Raw genomic sequence first — 26,887 nt, 5'->3', positions numbered from 1 at the left:
TTCTCCTATCATAATGGCCTCGGTAAACACTGCAGACGCACGCTTTTGTTTTGGGGAAAAAGGGCCATGCATTCATGAATGTAAGTAAGAGCGAAGCCTGCAAAATACGAGAATGGACCGCTCTGTACTATATTTGGGGAATTATCTTGTATTGTGAAATGAGGGGTTGCCATAGATCCTTTGAGTGGGTCTCTGATTATTACAACAACATCAAAGAGACCTCATCAGAAAGTCTAATGAAGGAACAGGGCACTTGACCAGGAAGAAAGACAACAATAGATGGACTGCATATGTATCAGCGAGCCTCCTACTCCTGTATGTTGCATGTAAGGTGTCAAATTATCATTATCCAAAGAAAAAAAGCACAAGAGAACAAACAAACACTCGCCATCGATAAGTGCAAATTAATTAACGCTCATTATGATTAAAAAATATAAAAATAACACATAACAGATATATAAGTGCATGAAGGGTCACGTTCTAATAAACCCCCACTCTCCAGTGACATCTATTGTAAAAGTACTAATTTGTTTGTGTGTGACCAAGACACAAATTGCCCTTTTCATCTCCTGACCTGTCACCGGAGCCTCGATGTCCAGCAGGTTCTTCTCTGCGCGCAAGATGGCGCCGCCCTCTGCTATGAGCCTCAGGGCCACCGCCTCCTCCACACGGCCCTCCTTGGTTAGGTGAGCTTTCAGCACGTCCACTTTGGGCTTCCCATCGCTGTCAAACACCTCTTTAGCTGTCAGTCGGTGACTGGGGGGGAATGGGACAGCTGCAAAAAATAAAATAAAAGAATGATTAATGCCGAGACTTTCATATTTACAATGCTTCGCTATGCTTTTCATTGACAAAAGCATTATGAGGACACGCACCCACATCACATTCAAGCTGTTTGATTACGAGGTACTTTGTACCTTCCAGGGGATCGACTCCCAGCAGGAGAGGGAGTTAGTGTTCACTTCCACGCTTCCAGCCCTCCCTCTGAGACAATTTACCAGATTGCTGCTATGATCTGTGACTCATTCAATTTTCAATATTTATAACAGTACCACACAGTTTCTAGTTTGCCTGATAATACTCAGAGCAAAAAAAAAAAGAAAAAAAATTAAGCAGGGCTCAGATATCTATTGTTTTATTAACATACAGAGCTTTTCATATGAGGACAAAGTCTAAATAACGTAACAAGTGTATTATCTTGCCGGGTTTAATGTGTAACCATCTCTATAGTTAGACCTGCTCTGTTTTATGTGTGTGAATAAAACAATGGAGACATAATGTTCAGTCAAACATGCATTTTTGTAAGTCACAACATATTTCAGATATTTGTAGATATTTGTCTAATTTGTCAGGCACAATTATATCAGAGCAAAAAAAATTATATATTTCTGAGAATCTTAAAGGCATCATTGGAATAACACTAATTCAATCTACAGTAAATCTCTGTTGCTGTCAATTTCCTATATTTATGCTTGAGTAATGTGGAAACAGCTGAGGAGCCTGAAACCTTGTGGAAACTTTCCAATCTAATCACAATAAAAGCATTACATAGTGCACGTTTTCCATGCACACGGCACACTGAACCTTTAAACAGATTTAAAAGAATCTAATTATCTTCACAAAATAACATAAACCCTCACAATAGAACTCTAAAAAATGGACCTTGGCCTTTTAGCACTTGACATAAAACGAGTAAAAAGGAGCTTTAGGTTTTTTAAATGAAACCATTGTTGCAGGTATTCTCAGTGGCCTTCACCAAAGAAAGAGCCTATTTCTTTTCTACCATCCCCCCTCATGTGCATATTACTTACTGACAGAAAAGGAACAAAAGGGCATAATTAAAGACTTTTCAATTCAGCAGCTTCACAGAGTTTAAAAAATAAGACATGCTCTTAATTAATGTCCACTTGCAGACCTCGCACATAGCATGCGGGTGTGACTAATGCACTAAGCCTGGAGCAAAAACTGTTGGGTTGGTGGCTGTGTGTGTGTGTGTGTGTGCGTGTGTGTGTGTGTGTGTGTGTGCGTGCGAGTCTGCGTGCACATCCATCCATCCCAAAGGTGACATCAGCTGTAATTAGACCTGCACTTTATCTGTGTCAAACTCGGTGACAGACAGTATTTGGGATCTCGACTCACAGCAGTTTAAGCTTTCTAACAGGTGTTCTGTTGAAGCTGCAGACTCACTGGACTTGCAGAGTTTAATCATCATGGTGCAAGAGGCCAGCTATCTCACTGTTAATAACATACACGTTTTAGTCTAAAATGCAATGCCCTGTCCACTGAGATGACGCTAACGCTGCCTAAGCCAACAGGTGAAGTGGAAACCTATTTGTGATATCTGAAGGCCAACATAAGGCTGGCAAGCTATACGGAAACTCAGATTCTTCTGCCTTGCTGTTAATTATTTGCTTTCTAACCACTGTTTTAAAGCAGTGTGTGGCATTACTAAAGGAGGGTGCTGCCAGTATGGTATTATGATATTATGGCAACCTTTACTTCCATTTTCCTCTTTACTGCAACCATAAACCTTTTAAAATCACACACCATGCAAACAAGCCAAACAAAGGCTCAATGTGCTTGAAGAAATCTACTGAGAAAATATAAACATGGTGTCTCCACTCAGTGATCTGGGGTATTCAGAAATCCTCATCTCAGATAGAATTACCAAAATGCCCCAGGTTGGTTCCCCCCTGAACACCTGCTGTGCAACTCTAGCTCGAGGCCAGGGCCTTTGGGCTCGGTCGACGACACCATGCTGGCAACTGAGATTTATAACACATGCTACGTGAACACTTGTGAACTATTATCAATCTGTTAGAGGAGTATTTTCCCCTCGAAAAAGGAGACAGGTCTGCTCTCCAGGCAGGATTGCTGGGTCCATTTACAACATGATTATGCCACATATTCTCCGCAGATGAACAAGAGCACTGCTATTAATCACAAAAACTGCACAAAGGGGTATTGATTTTAGCAGGCTGTCATAATGAACTCCATGTAAATGTGTAGACCTGTCAGATAAGGGCAGAGGGTAAAGTGCTTACTTTATTTTTCCTTAGCCCACATTGATACCCAATTAAGCACCACTGGGATGACAGGTCAACACCAAAAACAGTCGACCGCAGCTGAACCTAAAAAGGACATTTACTTTCTTTGCAAAAATATATTCTGTTTGTGTGGAAAGCTGGGGGCACATAGCATTTTTTTTTTTTTTTTACTATGCTCAGTCAGAAAGGATATGCACAACCATTTCAAACAATGTAACCGTCACTTCCCACATACATATGAGACACATGTTTCTGACATTAAACGTGGTGACGGTGGAGGAGGTTGTGACAATGTGCATTTTTAAACAGATGCAAAAATTGTCCTGCTGTAGTTTCTTGCCAAAATGTAAGTTGTCTCCTTAAAAAGTTCTGCCACTGTTGAAATCTCTTCCTCGTGTCCTATGGTCGTCTCTCGCTTGAACTATCCGCTAAATGTCAGCCCACAATTTCTGTAGGTACTGCTTCGTTTTGTCTTTAGGCTTTCAGAAGACGTGCACAAATACGGACAGATATACCGACAGAGGGCTCCATCCCTTTAGGTATCCAACTGAGCCACACCTGCTCCCATTTAAGTGACAAAACATGACAAATTGTAAAATTCAAACACAACAGAATAAAATTATTCCTTAACAGAAACAAATTGCATGGAAGCTGGCAACCTCAACACTCATCCTTCCATTTCCTACAGCTATGACAATGGAAACAGTGTGAACTTTCCCCTTGTGGAATTTCAAACAGCCCCCTTATTAACAAGAGTAACACCCACCTCTGTCAAAACATTACATGGCAAATTCTACACTCGAAAAAGAGAGAGAAAAGTTCGGAGCTCAGGAGAAGACGACGTGGATTAACAACGAAGTCAAACAAGAAAAATTATCAAACTCTTTTTCGTGTTTCATTATTGGAACAAGAAAATAAATGGCTGTGTCATATATTGGACTAAATAATGAGCACCATCTTTCTCAGTCACCAGCAGTAATTAGCCATTCGAACATGAGCTACTGGCAGTCGATGTTGGACAGAAAAACACAGCTCAACCCTATTCCTCCCAAACAGCAGCATCTGAACATTCCCACACGGAAACTGTTGATCGTTGCAAATAACCCTGTGCATCTATCCATCCTTTCATACCGGGCTTATACAGCTGGGGAGAATAAACTGACCCGAGGCAAGCTGCCTGGAACTCGAGCATGACTCACAAAAAACCCTCTCCATTAGCCGGCCGCTTTTTGCCTTCATTAATTTTACCATTTCTCTGTTCCCTTCTGTTATGTAAGCAGGAAATTGCACTGCAGCCTTGAATCTCGCTTGAGAGAGAAATGAGGATAGAATGCGAGTGTCAGAGTGAATGAATAAAAATTGGAGTCTGATTTTCCTCTCTCTGGAAATTAATATTTAGACTTGACACAATAAATCGGCTTTAATTCATATTCATTTGTTTAATAAAGTATGATATGCTGTGTTGGTTGGTGAGGTTTATATACATTTCCTTCTACAGTGGATTATCACTGCGTCTTAAGTCTTGAACTCGCAAAGCTTTGGATCAGCAACCGTAGCAGCCACCTTCATTCATGCTGCAGTCGTGAATGGAATAATTACGCCAGATTATTGGAGACACTGTAGTGTGATTCTTAAGAGATCTGCACCACCGGGCGCAGTGCATCTGAAACTGCTGAGAGGCAGTGGGGAAACAGGCAGCTTGAAATGTTCAGGTTGGTGTAGTTCAGAGCTAATGCGATCTCTCGGAGGAATGAGACAGCAGGAGGTGCGCAGTCATATGGTGCTGGACAGATCAGCTTAATTGGAGAATGTGAGACAGACTGTAGCAGTGCTCGCAGAGTAGCCCCTGGCTTCATTTAGCGAAGAACACAGAGTGCAACCGGGAGTCTGGCCTGATCTGGCAGTTCTGATGTCTACAAATCCTGAATATCGCTTTCCTTCCTGACCTTGTCAGTCATCCTATAGTTGTGTGCACTAAACCTGTCATCATCCCATGCTGTGATAATTCAGGAAAATACTACAGACCAGATCTCCAAACTCTAAAATATGGAATTTTGGAGGTCGATACAGATATTAGGGGGAAAATAATTCCCAATACAATATATCGCCTGCTATATATCTTTTTAAAAAATTTCAAAGATTCCTAAGAAATAGTTCTTATGGCAATAAGATGTTACTGAGCTTTTTTACAGGATATTTTATAGTTTAACCATAAACTTTATTATATAAAACTGTAATTAAAAACAAAAACACAAGTACAACCACATATTTAAAGCTCGAAAAGGAAAATTTATATATTTCTTGTCAAATATCAACACAAATGCTCATCTCTTCTCATTGTTTATTCTATAAAATAAAAACTTTCATATTGGCAAACATAAACTTCTGAATGTCTGAGAAAGGTTAATATCCACGGATATTATCGGCGAACCAATATGGTGGTCGGACTATTTCAAATTATGCCTTTATTTTGTGGCTACATAGACTCTGAAATTAATTAGGAAGTGCTTTTATTGAAATAATACAGTTCTATTCACAATCAGATTGATTGGCATCTAATTTGTGCAACTATGAGATCTATAGTCCCAGTTTAATTTCATCAGCTGAAGCCCAATACCTATAGCAGATATCGACTCTGTTTACCTCAGACAGACAGGAAGAAACATGTTTCTGATAAAAACTGCCTCAGTTTACAAAACCATTTAGTCTGAATTTATCTGAGCTAGGTTGGGATTGCGGCCAGTGAGTGGGCAATGACGAAACAAATGAAATCCTTTAAAACCATAGATACAGCAGACTGCTTGGCAAGAAAAGCAACAACTCATGATAAATCCTTGGTCCTCCAGGGCCAGAAACCTAAGTTCTGCAATGCACAGCATCTTTCCATCAGCTGCCGAATTGATCCCCTAGAAATTGATGGAGCGTGACGCACCGAGCAAGCCCTGTGGTGGTCACGGCCCACCTCAAACCCTCCACCCTCTAATAGCAGGCAAGCTACCACACCATCAAATTTCCTCCCCTGTGAGACTCAGCATGACCAGTGGAAATATCAGCTTGACCGACAGGGAGACAAGTCAGAACTAAGACTCCGAAACAACGTGTGAGTGCAACAAAGGCCTCTTCATCCAAAGCATGGAATACCAGAAGGAATCTGAGTGCATGGTCATATACGTTAGGAAGTAAAGACAGTGCAGCCGCTGATACCGATCTATAACTTTGCTTGCTTAATCGCACAAAACAGCAGCACCCTGATCCATCATCACTCCTTTTCAAATGATGCTGAGCTTTTTATCCTGAGGCAAAGTGCCAAGCTAGATCTGTGTTTAATGAATCAAGTGGAAACTCTCTATCTGATCAAATGGTGCTGTATGTTAAAGCCAGTGCCAGGTAAGACGGCTCAACCAGAGTGGAGCGGCATGCAGCAATGCAATAAAGAAATACACCCACTAGCATGTGGCATGACAGAATGAAAAAAAAAAAACAATCACAATCAGACTTTTTCCAAGTTGAAAGCCTTTTAGTGATCAAGCAGCTAATACGTGTGGTGTATGCACAGAGGACGACTGCCGAGTGTTGAATAGGGCACAAAAGAGTGCGCGGCTCACTCTCCACTGATAACCAGGGTTTGTTAATTAAATTACATAACGACATTGAATTAGAGCAAGATATGTTTGGGCGTCCGGGATGAACCGAATGCATGAGTTTGTGTAGGCGTTGTAGGAAACACTGAGCCGTACAGTACGCATCAACTTCCAAATGTCATCTGGCAGCAGTTTTATTGCTTCATTAATACAGTACCGCAGAGTCCATTCGGAAGCTGATTACCTGACATGCATAATGCAAAAGATTGAGATCTTATGGCTATCTGTGCTGACAACAAAGAACTGAAGCGGCTGATATTAAACATTATATTCACAAGGTGAGGAATTATTTGCAATCTGTTCTACCTCACACACCGGATACACCAGCACCATGACTGTATGTCAGATGTGACCGATTCTGAAAAGCCTCTATAACACGATCAATCAAAAGCTCAGTCAGCTCTCTAGAAATGATGCATCCCTTAAAGAAACCATAAAAATTAGACAAATATTAAACCAATTCCACAAATAAACCACCCCTGCTCTCTTAGAAGGCAGCATACTCCATTTTTAGTATGATTCAAAAGAAAAAGGGGAAAAGAAGTTTACAAGAATCCAAACGATCCTTTAAAAAAAGATCCTGAATGGACGCCTGGAGAAGAAATAGGAAAAGCCATTTCTAGAGAGTGCAAATTTTTGTTTCTTGCCAAAATCTGCTCTTTTAAAACACCAGATGTTTCGTTGCACACTTACGGGCGTTACGTCGTTAGATAATTCTACCAAAGCAGGTATTAACAGGCTGGATTGTGTCACTTAGCTGAATCCATACATCTGGCGTCTGCAATGTATGGCAAAGAGGGCAACTGCTTCGGGTTTTTTTCAGATGTCATGCCACATGAAGATGTATTAAAGTGGAAGTCAAGCTATAGAACAGAATGGGACACCATCTGGCCACAGAGGAAATACCGGAGTTTCAAAAGGCCTGCAGGCTTTGGGGCTGATGGTTAAAAAGGTCACTTGGAAATTGGCGTGAACCTCTTTACCATGCATTAGCAGGGATAGAAGCCGGCCCTGAACGAAACGCTTAGCAGAGCGTAGCTTTGAAGCTCAGTGGTCTGGAGTCGACCGATTATATCTGTGTGCAGTATGGGAATGGAGTGGTTACTTCTGTGGTTGAGGCAGGAAGGAGAGCGGAGCCAGCAGCACTCACCTTCTCAGTGACAGACAGACCAGAGAGAGAGAGAGGGAGAGAACGGGCTGCATCAGAGGAAATAAAATAAAGAGGGACTGAGCAGAGCTGTCAATAAAGACCCTAGGGGCCTGCATCAGATATTGTTGTATTGCTCCAGAGCCCAGCAGGTATTAGGGATAACACATTTAATAATTTATGCACACAAATTATCAATGGCTTCCTTTAATAACTTGTGCTCTTGTACAACCTCATTTGCTCCCCGTCATTAATAATATATGCTTTAAAATTACTACATCTGGCCATCAAATTAGTAGCAAGCCAGTTTGAATGGAAGTTATATGTTGTTGCGGTTAGTTCAGTCAGCAAGGACACAGCACCCATGTTTTAGAATATATATGCCCTCAAACTACTGAATTTATTTCCATTAGATTAATAATAATAATAAAAAGCCTTATTTTCGCAACACTTAACTATAACTGTGAAGCGCTGGATGTTGTTCCAGCTCTACTGGCACCGTTTGCTTTAGTGTCTAAATATGAAACGCTAGAAATATTTTGTTGGATCGCATGAACAAAGCACCATCTTTGAAAACACATTTGATTTCCCCTGCTGCACATTCTCCCCACTTGCCACTCTACGGACTGTGGTCAATCTCATAATCAATTGTGGCTCTTGATTTAAAGCTACCAGTGGACCGTTACTGTACTTTAAAGCGTTGTTGACCATCATCATCCGCTGCTGCAGAAACACAAGCTTTTACATCGCATCGACAAAACGGGAGAGGTATTAGATAAAAGTGAGTAAAAGTGGTTGCCAGGGAAACAGCGCTGTGGAGTCTCAGCCTAAATCTTTCATCCATCAAAATATTGGCTTAAAAATTAGTCGCCGGCAGCATGCTACGCTCTGCACTGACTTGATCCAAGGTTGGAAATCTGAACAGAACCCTCATCATATTACACTATTACACGCTTAAAAACTAATATAAAGCAGATAATAGCAAAGTGAAGTGCACAAACAATAGGAAAGTCTGATGGAGCGTATGACAACTGTTCGCTGCAATAACACGTACGGCTGTCTGCACAGTGGTTCCCATCAATGAGTTATCGAGGGATCCTCATTATTAAGACAGACAGGTCGTATACTAAACAAGACAACGCTCCACCCAAGACCTGCATCCGTCCTGCCAAGGCTGTCAGAATCATCAAAGACCATCAAGCTCTGACAGAAAATAGCCCATAGCAGTGTTTCAGAGACCTTGACGACAGCGTATGGGGCTGAGTGACAAGCAAACGTTAATCCTGCTGTTGGCTCAACAGATTTTAGATGAGAATTGCAGAAAGTGTTGGCAGCGCCAGGTGATCAAAATGCACTGCTGCTCAGACAGCACTCAAACTAAGTCCCTGATTAATTAGCGAGGTTAGGGCTGAAGCGTGGGAGGCTGTCATGGGTGAGCGGCGGGATGTATGCATGTATGCATGTATATATGTATGCATGTAAGATTGGAGTGATGGGTGTAGGCGGCGGATGTTGTAGGATAGTGGGCGTGGGGGGGCATTTTCTAAAGGGGAAGTCCCTGCACTGGTTTTTTGGTGGTGATAGGGCATGCGGCGAGCCATCAATGCAGCAGCCGATCAATGACACAGTGAGAGGCCGCCAGAGACCGGGATCACGGCTGGCAAATGACTACAGTGATTTGGTGCTGGAGTGGGGGAGGAGTGTATGAGTCAGGCAGAGAGAGAGAGAAATCAGTCAATGAAATAAAAATGCACCGAGAGACGAAATAAAATAAAAATGCCTACTGGGGGAAAAAAGCACCCGTCAATCCATCAAATAAAAATCCCCTGGCTCGAAATGCACTGATGGGATGTCCCTGCAGATTTACCATCCTCACAGAACTTATAGTCTCCATCCAATTACAGACCATGGGACCCAACTGTCTCACGGTCGAAATATTGTTATGGTAAAAGTGGAAATACAGCAGATGAATATTTTATCACGTTGCCTTTTTCGGTCTCAGCGCGTTTGAAATTTACACATCATAAATTGTGATAATAACAATGAGGTGGAAAACTAGAGACCAATCCAATATGCCACAACAGGTTCAGTGCTGATTCTGGCAAGTATCGATTTAGCAATGGCATAGCATTTTTGGGAAAAAGAAGTTAGAAATCTGATATTCAATCTTTGCCATTAAAATAACACAACCAAATGTTCTATACAAGTTGCCACATACATCAGTTCTAGATGTCAAACCACATCAATTAAAAAAGAGGATGTTGACAAATTCAAATGACAAAAAATAGATACTGTTGCATTTTACTTCATGTAACTGAAACAGAGACGGAAACCACAGCGTAAAGTGAGTGGTATGACATTCAGGGCTGGTTTTCATGACAACAAGGATGCCTAGCCCAAGGCTATAGATATTTACCCAATGAATCACCCAAACCTAGACTGCAAATACTGTCAGAGGGACCTGAGGTGCCATACTAGAGTAGGTGACAACACTGGAGTAATTTAGACAAGTAAGTTCCAGCTGCTATAGGAGGCTATGAGGAGCGGCTGGCTCAAACCGAGTTAAGTGAATTATTACAGGCCATTACAGGTTTGGGCAGGACTGTGTGTAAGGTGTTAAGAGCCAACAGGCTGACACAAAAAACCCTCAGTCTCCATGTAAAACACCTTACAGATTTCCAGGTTTTGCAGAGATGTTAACACTCTCTGGCATTTCCTCTGAAAGCCACTCTGACAGGCCCTGAAGAAGACATTCCCTGCTAGCTTTGCCGTGCTGAGGCCTTCCCCCCTCGTCTTCCTCCACAATGCCGTGACACAGGATTAGCTTTCATTAGAGAAGGCGCTGTAATCAGCTTTAGAGCATAACAGAGACGGAACAATGGAGGAGGCTGAAAGGATCTGGAAGACAGGGTGCGATGGGTGCATGCTCAGCTGTATGCAAGCTATTCCCCCAAATGGAACCTGTGGCTCATAACAGTTTTCACAGCCACACGTACCTGCAAGCCTTAAAGAGTACTATCATGACATATATAGCATGAATCTTCGCTTGTCATTTTAGGGCCCACAAAAAGCAGACTGTCAACCACAAGGCACTGCTACTGCAACATTTTACAGGCCACCAACATCTATGGATCTTGCTGTTGACAGTCAATGAAAGAGAAAGCTGTGTGACTGGCTGTTCAGAATAGTGCATCTGTTATTTCGTTCAGTCTTGTGCAAAGCGAAGCAAAGCAACACAACATGCATGAGAGGAGAGAACATATGTACGTGCTGCAGGTCAGCAGGCTGTCGGCTTCATTCTATGTGCTGTCGTCAGGCGCAACTAGTTAGGCAGGCAGTTGAGGGGGAAGTGGTGGGTTTGTTTGGATTCCAATCTGGACAAAAAACCTGGCCCTCGCACGTGCACAGTACCACCTTTGTTGGGGTTCTCGAATCGCTTTCCTTCACGCTGTCAAGCAGGGCTTTCACAGGGAAGGACTGACGACACAGGTCTATCGAGAAACTATGTTCCCACTAACCCTGGAGAGCTCAGCCAGCGCCCGGGCAGCCACTTTACAAAGCGTTCTTGTTGGTACCGTGTTCTGTGAGTGTGTAGTGACATGCAGTCGAGTGGCTGGACGTGATACAGAGCCGCTGGGTGCAGTTTAGCTTGGGAATGGAGTCACTGTCACACAACCAGAAGTTAAACACACAGAACTGGCTTTTCCAGGCACTCATAAATAATGCACACATGAAAACCCTCCAGTGTGCAAACTGGAAAGGAAATTCAGCTTGCAGAACATAATTTGTTTTCACTATCCGGACATATAATGCCTTTATAATACTAATTTCAAGAACATTGGATGTATTCAGATATAATACCTTGAATATTATGAATATGGCTGGCTTATGAGGGAACCCTATTTGTTCTACACATAAATGAGGTCAAGCACTGACCGAGGTCACAGTACAACTACTCAAATCCCTAATTAGGATTCAAGTCAGACGATAATCAATAAACCTTCTTACAGGATGCAAATAGATATGGATATTATCGAATATGTTACAATATGGTTTGCTAGTCAAAAGAAAAATGTTGCCCAAAATCCAACTGACTTCAGTGTTTTCTGTACTCATTCACAGCTTGGCTCTGAGATAATATGCCTCAACAGGCGTGATCGCACCTCCCAAGGAGGGCTCGTTGGCAGCTGAGATGTTGGCATTTCTAGAATGCAATTACTACACGCATACAGAGGGGATGAGGCCGGTCTATATTTGCACCCACACTTGGTGGACGAGCATACCGGACCGGAGGCTGACCCAAATAAAACACTGCCTGAACTGTAGATAACATTCTTCATCATTAATTAACCCCCATCTCCCCCTCGCACTCCTCCGAGCTGAGAAGGTTACTTGCTCCACTTGAAAGTGAATACCACACAGCCACTATCGGAGTGATCTGTGGACTGGGACAGACCCTTGCGACCATACAAGAATAGCCTCATCACATATGTGAAATGGCATTCCTCCATGCTGTGTAAAAAGGCCAGGGGAGGGGTAAGAAATTGAATGCGTGTTCTAAATAAATTGAGCTAAAACTAGTATTCAAAGTTTCATGTTCTAATATAATAAGATAGCATTGAATATTATAACAAGCATCTTTCTGGTATCAAGTGTCCATGAGATCCATGGTTGAATTTCCATTTCTGGCAGGATGACTGTGGTTTTTCAGAGGACAGGTGGTGAGGCAATGAGATGGCACAGCCATCCACCCCCTCCTGTCTCTTGCCAAGACAACAAAGCACCTAAGAGTCCCCTTTTTTCGCCATTGCTTCCTTTTCCCCCTTGCCCACACCCATCTCTAATTCCTCTGTATATAGGCCATGACTGTGTGGGTGTGGTGGGTTATCCTGCCTGCAGGGGTACCTGATTGCCAAGAAAGAAAAGCAAAGAGGAGGGAGGGAGGGCAACAAAGGAATTATTTATCTATAGACCAAAGAAATTCTGAGTCAGCGAGAGAGATAAACTCTGCACATACACACACATGCGCATGCACTCACGTCTTGTCTCGCCATTCCCAGCCTCCTGGAGGACCTCCATATATCAGGAGAAGCTGTGACGGAGCCCCTGAAGTAGCTGCTATTATGCAACCCTTCTGGGCAAAAAGTGACTGTAAAGTAAATCATCCCCCTCTGCCGACAGCCTGACCTCCATATTGCAGAGAAAGCACTTTCAAAATTCACTAACGGAGTATTACGCTGAAGGCACCATCTGTGCAGGGCTTTACTAGCAGCCGCGAGATTAAAAGCAGTTAAAGCATCACATTCAGAAGCCATCTCCGCAGTCAGCGTCTAATGAAAAACTGAGAAACTAAATAAGGGGCTTTCTAACTCTCTATGTGCTGCTGGGGGTAGTGTGGGTCAAGCAGTGGCAGGCTGCAGGTCGTGGCCCTGATCCCATCGCACCAAACAGCTCTGCTCCAAAGGTCATGAGTCCTTGAGGATCAGATCGGTGGGTAGAGTCAGGGCTGAGAAAGCAACACTTGACAGCTTGACTGCCTGAAGGGAGTCTCGACTCCAGACTCTCTTTTTTCCTCCACTTCTTTTCACATTTTGAGACCAGATACACAGGGTCAGCATTTTTCAAATTCTTCACTTTGGGAGGCTTTCCAACTTGGTAAAAAAAGTGAATTACTAAAGACAAACACAAAATCAAACACCACCATATACCCTGGTAGTGGTTACCAAGGGTATTAAAGTTAGCTGGCTGTCAAACACAAACTATATTTACTTTTAGCAGCAGAGCTGCACAGAATAACACTGAGGAACTACATAGCTTTATACTGTATACACCATCTGTTAGGCTGAAAAGAAGTCTCTGCCCTCTTAACTGCCAGCTACAAAACAGACAGTACTCAACTAGGGTTTAATGCAGGACAGAGCCACTGCCAGACAATTTCACTGTCATGTATTTGAAATAGAAAATAACCATGAATTTGGGCTTGAGGAGGAAAGAAAACTGAATTTATTTAATTCAGCAAATTGCAGCTGAAGTCCTGGCTTAAAAGCACTAGGGGATACACTATCTGCTGACCGACCAGCTGATTTGTACCTCAATTTGGCCGTCCCCAAAGGCTTGCCACATTCCTCCAGGGGATCAGATTACGGTCTATACAGGGAGATGGGCCTGAAGCATTATGGGTGTTTTGGCCTTACAGCAAGAGTCTGACACAGTTGAGGAGCAGTGTGAGGAAGAGACTGTGCAGAGGGTAATGAAAAGACACACTGAATGCAGGCAGACCCTGGCCTAAAGGAAGCGTTGTAGTCATGGCTGGAAGCAGGGATGGCAAAAACCACAGCGAAAATTGAACGGAGGAAAAAACACATGAAAGGAGAAATATGTTTGTTGGTGGGGGTGGCTGGAATACATGACATGACACAAAAAATAGTGGAGCCAGTGTAAAAGAAAATAATGGACCTTGTGCAGCATGTCTCGTATTTTTACAGGACAGAAAAATAGCAGCTGCAGACTGAAGTAACTGTTGAGCCGTCAAAGACACTGTGCTCTTTGGTATTCTCGAGACTCTGCGACACAGACACGGACAAACTAAAACTTGTGTTCACAACAGTAACTGTGCACCAGTAGGCTTCTGTGTCACTCAACAACCATGCAAGGGCTGGGCCGCTATTAAAGCTGTGCATGATATCGCCAAGCACAAACAACTCCCAAAGAGGGTGACAGCTAGTGAGCCTGCAGGTGTGTGTGTGTGCGTGCGTGTGTCTGTGTGTGCGTGTGTGTGTGTGTGTATGGACTTCAGTGTGACAACGGCATTAATTACCAGCAATGGATCACATCTTGGGCTCAGGTGTTCACATGGAGTCGAGATTAGCTTGCTGAAACAACAAGTCTCCCACAGTTTCATGATTTTCAGTAAACTAAAATCAGAGGGACGGGAGGCTCCTACCGCTCCCTTGAGTTTGACATTCTTGAGAGTCACCGCCACTCAAATATGAAAACATGTATGAACATGCACAACAATGACTCGCGCATCAGCCACAGTCAACTGAGAAACTGGATCTCTCAGCATGCAATCAATGAAGCAAAATGCAACCATTCATAAGCAGCGGGCGCACTTGACAGCAAAATGATACAGTAGTTGATGAGTCCTCCCTGTCCTACTAATGGTCCGACAGGGAGCGGTACGGCATTAAAGCTTAAATGATTGGTCATCCTAATGTATGGCTCCCTGGCCGTACTTGGACATGCACAAAATCAATTCGAGCCATGGGACACACTAACGTCTCCACAATCTGGCTGACGTGGATACACTGTGAGCTCAGACTGACGAGATATCGGTTTTCACTATGATCGCACTCTCTTAGGCCCGAAACACAACGGAGGCCAAGTCGGCTTTATTTCCCGTCGCTGGCAAGCTACGGCTTCTCGTGGATAAGCTCTAGTGTAAATTAAATCTAACTTTAAACAAGATAAATTGACCCTGACATTACTGACAGAATATTCCCAGAGAAAATTCCGAGAGCCTGCAGCTAGTAATGAAATTTCACCTAGTGGTGCCTTTTGAGCTGACCCTGGGGCCTGATTCAGACAAAACAGCGAGGGCAGGATAACAAATACACACCAACCCCTGCAGTATGTCTACCCCCTACCTCTTCAGTGACACACACACATCTCCCTCATGACTCTGGTCAGCCTTTGCAGGGTGTGTTTTGAGTGAGTGGGCCAGGCAGCAGTCCTCCGCCCTCTCCCCTCCACGTGGGCGGGATTGACTGAGTGTTCTGCCATCGTTAGCTCTGGGGCAAACTTAACTCATCTTTGCTTGTTGTCTCCTGGGACATTGTTAAGCTACGTCCATTGATACGTTTTCATTTTAAAACTAAAAGAATCTCTATCTACACAAGTGTTTTAGTTCAATGCCCTGTACATGTGCGAGCTGGTGTAAACAGGAAGCAGATTGTTTACTCTGCAGTTGTTTGCTTCGTTACAGAAAATACTACGAAGGAGAAAAAAAAACTATTGTGAAATGTAAGATAGGGGGCCTTCATTTTCTTGGGACTGACCAAGAAGTGGAACTGTGACTGACAGTAAGTGTTTACAACCTTATGCCTTCACTGCAGTAGTAGTCAAGTCATGAGTGATAAGAAGCATCAGGAAGCAAATGCAGAATCTCAGTTTTAGGGGCTCAAATCTAATTTTCTATTTCAAAATAAAACAGAGAACTGTGGATGTAGTCATAAGCAGGTTTTAGTCAAGGGACATAAGTATTAATATGAAAAAGTTAAAAGAAAAATAGTCTGGATGATAAATATGGGGATGAGATGCATCATCAGTTTGCCATCATCAGGATGAGGTCCTGACACAAATATGCTTATCACACCACAACATCCCCTGAGGTCAATTATGGAACAAGCATACATCCAGTGAACAAGTTTTTTTTTAGTTCTATGGCACATTGAGATAAGCACATGGAATAAGAGGGTTCATTTTCAGCCAGGTGGTCTATAATTAACGCGTGTGAATGCGTGTAAATAAACCTTGGGGCCTCGCCTCACCTCCAGCTGTATTTGTATAGCTGGAGTTTCTCTCTCTTTCACATACTGGCTTCTTTAGCTAGTTAGCAAACGACACCTGAAAGAAAGGAAGGAAGTTCCCCCGGGGTTCGTCATTTCACTTAGCACACTCAACAGTGAATGAACAGAGGATAAAAACATTGGGTATGTAGTGCTAATTTACCCATCTGTAATTAGATCTTTCTTCAATTAAGCACATTTTTTTTCCATTAACCAAATGAAGCTGAGGACTAATAAAAAATCCTTACTTTGATAAGCAAAACCGAACCATTGCTTTTCATCGAAGAGAGAGATAATAAATGGGTTTATTTCCTAACACAAACCAGCCATTATAAAAGGGGGAAAGTGGCACAATTGGTCTTATTCTTGTCCCCAATGTTGGTTAATTAAAAGCATTGATTGGTGTGTTAATTAAAAGGAACAATGTGATCTCTCTCCGCTCCCTTGTCTGATAAAAATCTGTCGGGTATCAGATTCATTTCTCCAGCAGCCGCTGAAATGATGAAGTGGTAAATAAAAAAGGTGCATGAGTGGGTTTGATGCGACACCGTGTTCTTTCGCAGTGTGGCAAACAACTGGCGAGCTGGTACACAAAATATTCAATATGAATCCCACACATTCCTCGCTTCACAAGCGCCTCCTGGTTAATATTGAAAAACAGCCAGTGCTGGAAATGCCTTGAAAAAAAATGTCAAACTCCCATTCTCCAATCTGAAGCCCGTCACTGGGCCAAGAACCACGAGGCAACTTGAATCTGCAGTGCTCATGCCATGTTGGCTCATGCCATTCCTGCTGCCTATGCTTCAGTGACCAGCCAAACCAAACTCCGGCCAAAATAAACCTGCAGTGGAATGCAGTGATACACCCTGAAGATAAATCTGAGGGAACTCTCTGAGAAATCCGGTTCTGCTTTTGGCAGTTAGGCTTCAACAAACACCCTGGGGAAATAAAACATACAAATCTACGGTCATGAGGACAACATGCTCAAGATATGCTACATTAGATGCAATGGCTTTGAACTAAATTGCATTCAGGAGTCATTTGGTTAACACAACAGACGTTTTCAGAGATGAATTCAATACTTGTATTCTGCATTCTGCGACCCTTAAAACGCTCCATAAAAGTATGAGGAACTGCAGATGTTAATTCCCATGGGTTTTTCAAAAGTGATTCCTTTCATGTAGTCATTTGATCTAATCTTTAAAAAAATTATACAGCTTATAACAGCTTCAAGATTGTTGAACCCTTATTAGTTTTGGTAAATTGTAATTTGTGAGCTTTATTTCCCAAAAAATTCTAAGCTCATAAAATGAGTATGACATAACAGACCATATCAAAACTCACAGACAGATAACATTTAAAGCACCAGTCATTAGCTGTTTTTGATTGTTCGATTATTGCCTAAAGCTCTCGAACCTTCTTGTCTTACCAAATAATCTATCTATTTGAGATATTTGTTTTCTTCCAGTTTAGCGTCTGTTGTGCTCCCGAGTTGGGAATGTAACAAAAATGTTTCTGCAGTATTCTCACATTTACCGATAATGTCAAATAGAGGTTGTATATATGTTCCCTGACACATTCCCATGTACTGGAGATGAAATAACAAAATCAGCATATTCATCAGGTCTTCATTGGAACACGTAAAATTTGCATCAGCTATAATGTGTGTGTGTAGGTGTCAACAAGTACCGATGCCTGCTGGATAGCAGAGAAGAGGCCATCTCCGCTAGACTGTTCCCATGAGAAATTGCTCACCCTTCGCATGATATTCCCCCCCTATATGTGCACTGAGAAGATGAGTTACGGCCCCCCTCCCCCTCTGCTGACTTTTCTCTGCGTACTAATCTACCATTTACAGGCAGCACGCAGATTGCTTTACTCCTTTCACCCATATTTAAATACAAACAACCTCCTGGCACAACACAGGAGTGTGTGTCTATGTTTGTGTCTGTCACACAGCAGCATGCAGAGGCCTGTCCCACCCCACGGACACAAGACTCCCGTTTGACATGCAGGTACGTTTACATCACAAGGACGATGACACAGCAGAAGTAAAACTGAGGCCAAAATACCACATGTCCACACAGAGGGGGTTTGTCCCTAGATCAAAATATTACTGTGGAGAGGTTTTATTCTGAAGGACAAAACATTGGGTGTTGCTTGAACAGTTTCTCAGCTGGTGGTCATGTGGTTTGAGGTGGCAAAGTGTGTGCATACCTGTGGGCTGGGTTAATATAATCAGGCAAATCAAAAAGTAAACAGACTGACATTCTTTTGCTGACGACAAAGGGAAGTGGTTACTTGTTCATTACATCGATCGATGTCTTGAATATTAGAAACTATATGCATCAGTCAACGTAAGGAAAAATGAATTATCTATTCAGACTTGAGCAACCATATTAATATCAAATAAATCATCACAATTTAACAAACAGCATAAGCCTGTGACATCATCAGCCTTATCAATGTAACAATGTGGCATTCTTTGTTTCCTTGCATCGAAATGGGTTTCCATGACATGTCTTTACTCTCGAGGTCCCGATATGCTCCTGGATTTGTGTCATATAATTTGTGGTATTCAGACACACATCAGCTTTTCCTCCATTGTGCATTTCATGCTTGGCTTGAAGCTTCATTTCAATTGGAGTGTTCATCAGAGTGTCACTGTGGCTTGCGAGAGCTTTACTCGGTGCAACGAAAAACTGTCCTTGTGCAGTGTTGGCCATTCAAAAGTACGCGTTTCTGAGAGCAGCTCTGCTGTTGTCACGTTGTATCTGAAGGGGCCTTAATGATGATTTTAAACTAAAATTGCAACTACGACCGTGCAACTGTCCTCTTTTGGAAAAACTCATCCTCTATGTGATGAATATCAGCTGCTGCTAGGTTCTTAAGGAAAATCTTGGGAAAAAATGCAATATTCTGTCAAAAATGCAGGTAAACAAATCTGTCACTCTGACACAGTTTCTCTACACCTTCCTGTTCAAAATTCACTCTGCAAACTTTTAGAAAGTACTTCCATTTCACTTTCTGAGGCTGCGGCTCATTCTGCTGAACACACACTTGGAGACATCATTGCAAACCCACCATGTCTTTTTACAACATGCGTTTGCTTGGATGTATGCCCCTGCATCACAGTCTGAAATGCTTTCGGAGCGAAATAATAGACTGAATCTGAAGCCTGTCAAAAAGCTGCATTCGTGCCCACATGTTCATCCACCGCCACCCTCAGCCACTTTCATTTGCTTTTACTCACCAACCTTCACACTCCTACACACACCATTATTAGTCCCGTTGAGACTGAAGTGTGAGGTGAAAGTGGTTTGAATAAACTTCACTAAAGCAGTTGGAAATTTGTGGCAAATCCTTTCATCAGATCAGTTTACTTTTAATTTAGACCAAAAAAACATCACAGCTGTAAACACATTTAAAAATCAGCTTTCTGCTTGATACAGTTTTTCAAGAAAAATCGATATTTAGTGTTTGTTTTTTACAAATATTTAAACACGTTTTTTCAGGATCATGCTTTACATTAATGATCTAACCTTTTCTGATACATGGAGATGACCGCAATTGTTTTACTGTGCATGTTTGTTTAACTGATCAACAATCTTTTCTTTCCAGAGACAATAATTCACAAAATCAAATTACACAAAAAAAAGTGCACACACAAAAATGGCCCCAATTCACATAATCAGTAGTAGATCAAGTAGTTAATTAAATTACGGTTCCATTAAGCCAGAGATTCACAGTCCTACTTTACTTCAAAAGCATTTGGCAACAATGCAATGACAGTTGGTTTTCTATATATGAATTCTTAAGAATATCTGCTTTCTCAATTAACTTATAAGGACGTGTGTTGTATGTAATGTGCATGTACGTGTGTGTCTGTAGACAAGACAAACTCCTGTTCCTTCAGTGCCTGCCCAGGCCTCTGAATGGGAGTTGAGGTGAGAAAGCAGATCTGCTACTGTACTGGCCTTTAATATAACCCAGGAACCCAGTTGCTCCCAGTTCACTGGGCCAGCATGTCATCCCCCACACTGCACTGGGTGCCCAATGTGTGGTTACATGTGTTGTAGACACTGTATTGATTGATCTGTGACTGTGCTGCGACCAGCTCCAGAGAGTGATCTAATGACACTCGACTCTCGTCTCTGCTCCAAATGGCTTTTGTTAGCTCACAAAAAGAATCGTGTGCTGGCGTCTGCCAGCCATGAAATGGGAAATGCTGAGGATTTGTTTATACAGCGGCAGATTTTTTTTTAACCAGATGCAATAGCACAACATTATGATCTATGGCTCATGAATGGCACTGTGTGTACATGCAATCAAAAGTGGAATTCTCGTGTTTGGGCCTTTGCAAAATGGTACTCTGGTGACTGTAGAGGAAAATGTGACACATGTGGTGCATGTAAAGCATCATATGAAGAGCCACAGAAGTACAAAGCACTACTACTACAGTATGAGTTTAAAGGGCTGCAAATCCCCAACCTGTACTTACAGGCTTTGCCGCAATCTAAAAATGCAGGGGTAGGTAAACAGTTCCCCCCCTATAGCTTTATCGAGACGCAGCGTCCATTTGTACACATGAATTAGCAAGAGCACCAGCTAATGCATGGAGTCAGATTACAACCTCAGAGTAGAGCCGCCTTTATCCCCATATATAGAGCTTAATCTGTTCAAATCCGCCGCTTTGCTGTGCCCTAAATCCACAACAGAGCCTAATTCCTCTTTAATCTAATGAGCGGTAAAGGTGCACACACTCAGGTTCAGGAAGGCACAGACAGTGCATCATATCAGAGCAGAGATAGCTCCGGTCTTTCCCCGCTGTGCTATTATGAAATACATTGTTATCAACAACAACGGCCAAAAAGTCACGGCAGAGCAGGCAGCAGCCTGACAGGCTTTGATCGCTTGTATGGTTATCTGCTTGTCACTCATAGTTTGTGCTGTAGGCAACACTTCCAGGTGAGTGGACGACTGTCAAGGGATGATTAGGAAGAGGAGGAGGTGGCTGCAATCTCCGGCCCACCAGCACCCAGACTTCCTCACATCACTGCAGACCTATGAAACTAATTTACCACCTCAAACACTTTTCTTATAAATGATAGTTAAAAACACACTGAACAGTGAAGGGTAGTTAATGTAGTTATTGGCATAAGACTGCAGAATTAAATCAGAATTATGATCACAATTCTTCACAAATAATTAAACTTGTCTGGGCATTATATGTTGACCGTTTTTCTATTCAAGCAACTACCCTGGTACACTGAATCAAGCGCTCCTATTCATAGGTCAACTGTCTGACCAATCAAAAGCTGTGATTAACACTGTCTGCTTCTTTAACTTTATGATATTTCTCACCTTCACCTGGCACCTTCAACTTGCAGAATATTTTTCAACAATAGATTCATGGTTTCTTTTAATAAGACCTTTGCGAAAGGTAAGTCTGGAAAGGCTTAGCATGAATTGATTAAATTCTCAGGCAGACATCACGTCTATCCATTAGGGGAATATCACCCAGACTGAATAAATAGCATCGTTGAGTCTCTTCACCAAAAACATTGACAGTTATGGGCAGCCCACCAAAATAAATCACAGCCACCCAAGAATACTGGAACGCCAAATGCAAAAAGACAGCTTGACGTCATCTGGTTTGCGTCGTCTCCATTCCAAAGGACAGCAAACGTACATCATCATTCCCTCTTGGCTGTCAAGCCAGAAGGAGAAATTTCAGTATTTGCATAAAACAAACTTGGGATGAAGTTACTGACAATTTGATTTGCATGGTTTGACGAACACAAGGGGAACTCTGACTGCACAAAAATATGTCAGACTATTTCTAGTGAAATTTTAAGTTCATGAACAGACACAGCAGACTGCCGCAGAATAACAATCACAAACAGCCTCAGCAGTTATTATGAATCACTTAACTTTCCGATTGCAATCTTATTCCCATGTAAATACAGCTAATTACAAGGTTCATGCATGCTAATGAGCAAATATTATTCGGAATAATAACAGCTTGAGGAAAATTCCACACAAATGGTAATTTTATATCTCTGCATGACACGATGTCTCCACCTGATTTGAAAGAAGAGAGAAACACGGGCTCATGAACATCAAGCAGAAGCGTGTGCAGGTGATCGCACATAAGGCGAAGATCAAGTATGTGGCATTACTTAATGTTCCCTTCTATAAATGACTCAGCTATCTAGCTGGGATCAGTGGCTGGCATTGCGCCGCTGTCACCACCGCCATCGCTCCAGCCCATGCATGTCTGAGCATTGGGGCCTCTCCTCAAAAGTCAAATGTCAGATGTTATCCATCCCCTCTCATGGAGAAGGACCCGGAAACACCATCGGGGGCTCGGAGGCCCTGCTTCTCAGCTGGTGACGGAAAAACACCATTACTGAGCTCGTTTTGCTTCGGGGAGCAGTGTCGCACAATAGTGAGCATATTACCGACAGTTTATTTATTTCATATTGAACTGAGGGTAGCATAAAAGAATAGTATAGAGACAGACATCGTTTCCTCGTTCATTCTCACAGTTTGGTGGCAATATGAATTCAAACGTCTGTAGTTACTGCAAACATGGCACATAATAAATATGGCACAATGTTGGCTAATGTGAGCCACAAATGTATTAACCCATTAATCTAGCAAGTACTTACATTATTGATGAACAGTTTATTACTTATTGTATTTAAGCTAAGGTGCTCTCTATTTATTGTTTTTTGGTTCTTCGGTGCAATTCATTTCTGTTTCCCCTCCTGGGATGTGGTGATGTCTGCAATGGTCCACTAGCAAGCAATATTTCTATAAGACAACAGCCATATCAAGCCAGTGACTATCAGCTGATAAACGTGGAGTAGTTAACAGTCGTAGGCTGTGGACTGGAAATTGCTCGTACATTTCATGGATAGAAACTTGATGGAAATGATGCAACGTCTCCTGCCGCAGCTGATAAAACTCCTGTGAGTAATTACTTTGGGGCAGTGGCTCGCAGCAGCATTATGATAATTCCTTTTTGAAAACAGGGGGGGGGATGCAAAGCACTTATGATAAGTTGGCCTGACACTGTGACACCTTGCCTCGCAAACTAGGCGGCTGAAAACAAATTGTTTCCCACATTCGGCCTGCAGTTATTTTGGAGAGGTGCTTTGTACACAGCCGGTGTCTCTGTTGTCATAATAGTGATGCATTACCAAAACACTGACTCCTCAAAACTTGATGAATGAATAATGAGCTAAATTACTTTGTTGATCTCCGCATCAGGTTTAGGAGTGAGCAGCCAGGACAGAAAGTGGCCTCTCAGATTCCCTGGCAGCCCGTCTAATGACTAATCAATACATTTTAATCTGATTGAGATCATAGCAGACCTTCACTGAGCGGATCTGGGAGGCAACTGAAAACACAGCTTCGAGATGTGCACTGCGCAGGTATCTCCACGATTGACCAACACAAAAAGTACCCAGAGACCCGTAGAACATGACAGGCCAGGTCTCCTGGTGATATTGTTAAATCTCTTCAAAACCCATACTTGTCATATCCATTTTTCATCAGCCTTTCGAGTTGGTGGAGGCTGTAGGGGGATGATCTCTTGAAATATTCATTTCAAAAGCACCAAAGACATGCTGCGACTCTCTTTCAGCCATCAACCCCATTTTTTTTTTATAGGGAAATGTAGCCGCAGCAACACAACTGTTTAGCTGTGCACTTGCTGCGGAAAGGAGAAATAATTTGATGATTTCAAGTGGCACAAGCTGAGCTTCAGCAAGCGATGGAGTGGAACTATATTCCGAGATGGAGCATCGCAAGGCAGGGCTCTGGTTTGCCTTCAACACAGTGTGATAGCCAATGATTCCAGTCATGCTCTTTTGAACACTGGAGCGTTGCATTTTTCTCCTTTCTTAACAAAAACCAGAATGTTTAATGGCCACCGATGATCTGATCATTTCAACCTGCTGAGAACAAGCAGCAGCTACGAAACAAATTACTCCAACAATTCCTTCCTGTTCCTCGTGCACACTGGGATCCCCACTGCACATGCCTGTTGTGATGCACGGGAGCTGGGGGAGGATAACCCTTGTAGTGCTGGGGCAAAAAATCAACCAGTGCAAATAATAAGGGCATCACCTTGCTTGTGAGGGAAAGGCTTTGCATGAGAGAGATGTCACTTGAACTGACATGCAGTGCTCATGTGCAAAACCAGAACCAGGCTTGATGGTGCAACTGAAAGGTGAAGATGACATTAAACTGCAGCAGCCTATATGCCCACCCCCCACCCCCCCTATTCCTTGCACAATTTGATTATGATCTTTATTGCATTCTTAGGGTGGTCTGCAAAGGTGGAATGTCAGACCTGTAAACACAGAAGGCAGGAAGCACCAGCCCCCATATGCCATGAACACTCAAAGAGCACACGATGAACTACCACCACCCCTCCACCCCTCCCTCCTGCAGATAGGAGACTACACATGAAACACACATCAAGTAGTATCGATGCAACGCTGGAGGAAGAGGAGGAGGAGGAGGAGGAGAATAAAGTGTTTGAGGGGGTTTGATTGCATGCAAAATGAGGAGAAATCGCCCCTGGGTCGTTGTGCAATATCTCTGCGTGCACACTGTAAAGAGAGTGCGTGTGTCCCAGTGGTGCAGCACTGAAATGTGACATCTCTGTGCTCAGGGGTTCACACAACTGGAGTTACCCTCCACTTCCTAGTTGCTGCTGTCACAGCTCCGGCTAACCCCCCCCCCTGTCCCCAGCGAGCAGCTCCACGCTCCTGCTCCCTCTCCTCCTGCCACGACACTCGTTTCTCTCCCAAGTGTGAGTCTCTCTCTCCCCCCCCCCCCCCCCCCACACCCTCCCACTAACACTTACATTTCACCGCCCTGTCCGTCGTGGATAACTTCGGCTCATCACTCGGCTCGTTCTCGGACATTTCCAGTGTGAGATAGAACGCTGCGACGCGGCGACAGATAAAAACGCTCCGCTTCTTCTTTTTCTTCCTCTTCTTCCTCTTCTTCGTCTCGCTGCTGCCGAGCAACTCTTCCCCGAGTGTCTCCGAGGGGAAATGGGGCCGCAGTGATCTCACCGGGTCCGTGCAGCGGCCAAAAAAGACTGTGGGACAGGCGCTGGGGGGGGGTTTGTGCTGCTGCTGGAGGAGCTGCTCCGTCTGATGGACTCCTACCCTCCGGAGCCTGTGCGCACTCTAACGTGCTGACGCCCCGCGGACCCGCCCACCGCCCCGCCCACCGCCGCTTCCCATTGGCTGCCGCTCCCTCACTGTACATTCACACTTTTCTGCTCCCGTGTCAGTCTGCATGAATTACTTATGATCAACGTGTAGCAGGGGGTGCACGCTGCTTGAATGAATGAACAGAGATATGGGAGATAAACTAATATTAAAAAATGCACGATTGCTAAACTTAAGCACCAATGCACAGGCTTTAAATCCCATCCCATTTGTCCCATCGTCCATGTCCCCTTTCAATCTGTTGAGCACAGACTCATTAGATTCAGTCTCCACTTTGGCATTGATCCAGTCTTTCAGGTCTGGGGATGCAACACGTTCCCAGTGTCTTGACATCATTCCGGAGGCTGTAACCAAACCTTACCATAATAACAGGAAATATACAAAAAAAATGCACACATATTAAACCTAGCACCAAAACATAATTGCATCACACATTTGGCTCTGACTCACAGTTGTTTTTGCCCTGTTTCTCTTAATTTTCCTGCATGATTCAGTTATTATATTTAGGGCTGAGCAATTTAATAACAGTCCAATAAATTGATGGGTTTTCTAGGAACTGTGCAATCACAGTGAGGAAGTAGAGAATATGAACAGTTATTAAAATAGTAGATCACATCTTCCAAGTTCAAATTAAAACATATTTTTGACTTGTACCAAGACATAAAATGCTACATTTTTTTGCTCTTTGTATAATTTGAAGTGGGTAATAAAACTATATAAATATGTTATAACATTGAAACACAAGATAACAAAAGTTCAGGACACATCCATTCTGTCTGTGGAATACAATGGTTCATATGCAATCCATTCACTGAACATATTCTCACACTGCACATATTTTCTTTTGTTTTTACACTGTATTTATTAGATTTTATCCCATTAATATATTTTTTATATTTCCTTACACTTATTGTATGTGACTTATCATTACATATTAATACATATTTTTGACTTTTGCTAATATTATTAATAAAGGATTATCTTATCTTACCTCAGATTTGTACAATATTTTGTTGTGTTTCAAGTATTTGTCATTCGCTGCCAATAAAAAATTGTTTAAAAACAACGTCCTTCACTGTAAAGCAAAAAATTATAATGTGATATTTAACGTGATAATTATCGATATAGGCTGATGTGAAATGTTTTCATCTTATCTTATCCTTTCTTATTTGGTCCAGCCTTAATAAAACTCATTTATTTTAATTTAGTTATTAAAATTTGTCTT

At 42.6% G+C, this 26,887-nt stretch overlaps 1 protein-coding gene across 1 annotated transcript in view; it reads right to left on the bottom strand.

The window, feature by feature from the left end:
* LOC133028794 (protein phosphatase 3 catalytic subunit alpha) overlaps positions 1 to 25,995 on the bottom strand; it is a 60,856-nt gene extending 34,861 nt beyond the window's left edge. Inside the window, exons 1-3 of the mRNA XM_061095829.1 lie at positions 25,843 to 25,995; positions 25,287 to 25,581; positions 575 to 775 (exon numbers count right to left, since the gene is read on the bottom strand). Of these exons, the coding sequence (XP_060951812.1) occupies positions 575 to 775; positions 25,287 to 25,581; positions 25,843 to 25,995 (649 nt within the window). The remainder of the gene's footprint in view (positions 1 to 574; positions 776 to 25,286; positions 25,582 to 25,842) is intronic.
* Positions 25,996 to 26,887: the final 892 nt, after the last annotated feature.

This window comes from Limanda limanda, chromosome 22 (assembly GCF_963576545.1).
Source record: "Limanda limanda chromosome 22, fLimLim1.1, whole genome shotgun sequence".
NCBI classification, from domain to species: Eukaryota; Metazoa; Chordata; class Actinopteri; order Pleuronectiformes; family Pleuronectidae; genus Limanda; species Limanda limanda.
Note: the sequence above shows the minus strand (reverse complement) of the source record. Positions and strands in the feature narration are given on the sequence as shown.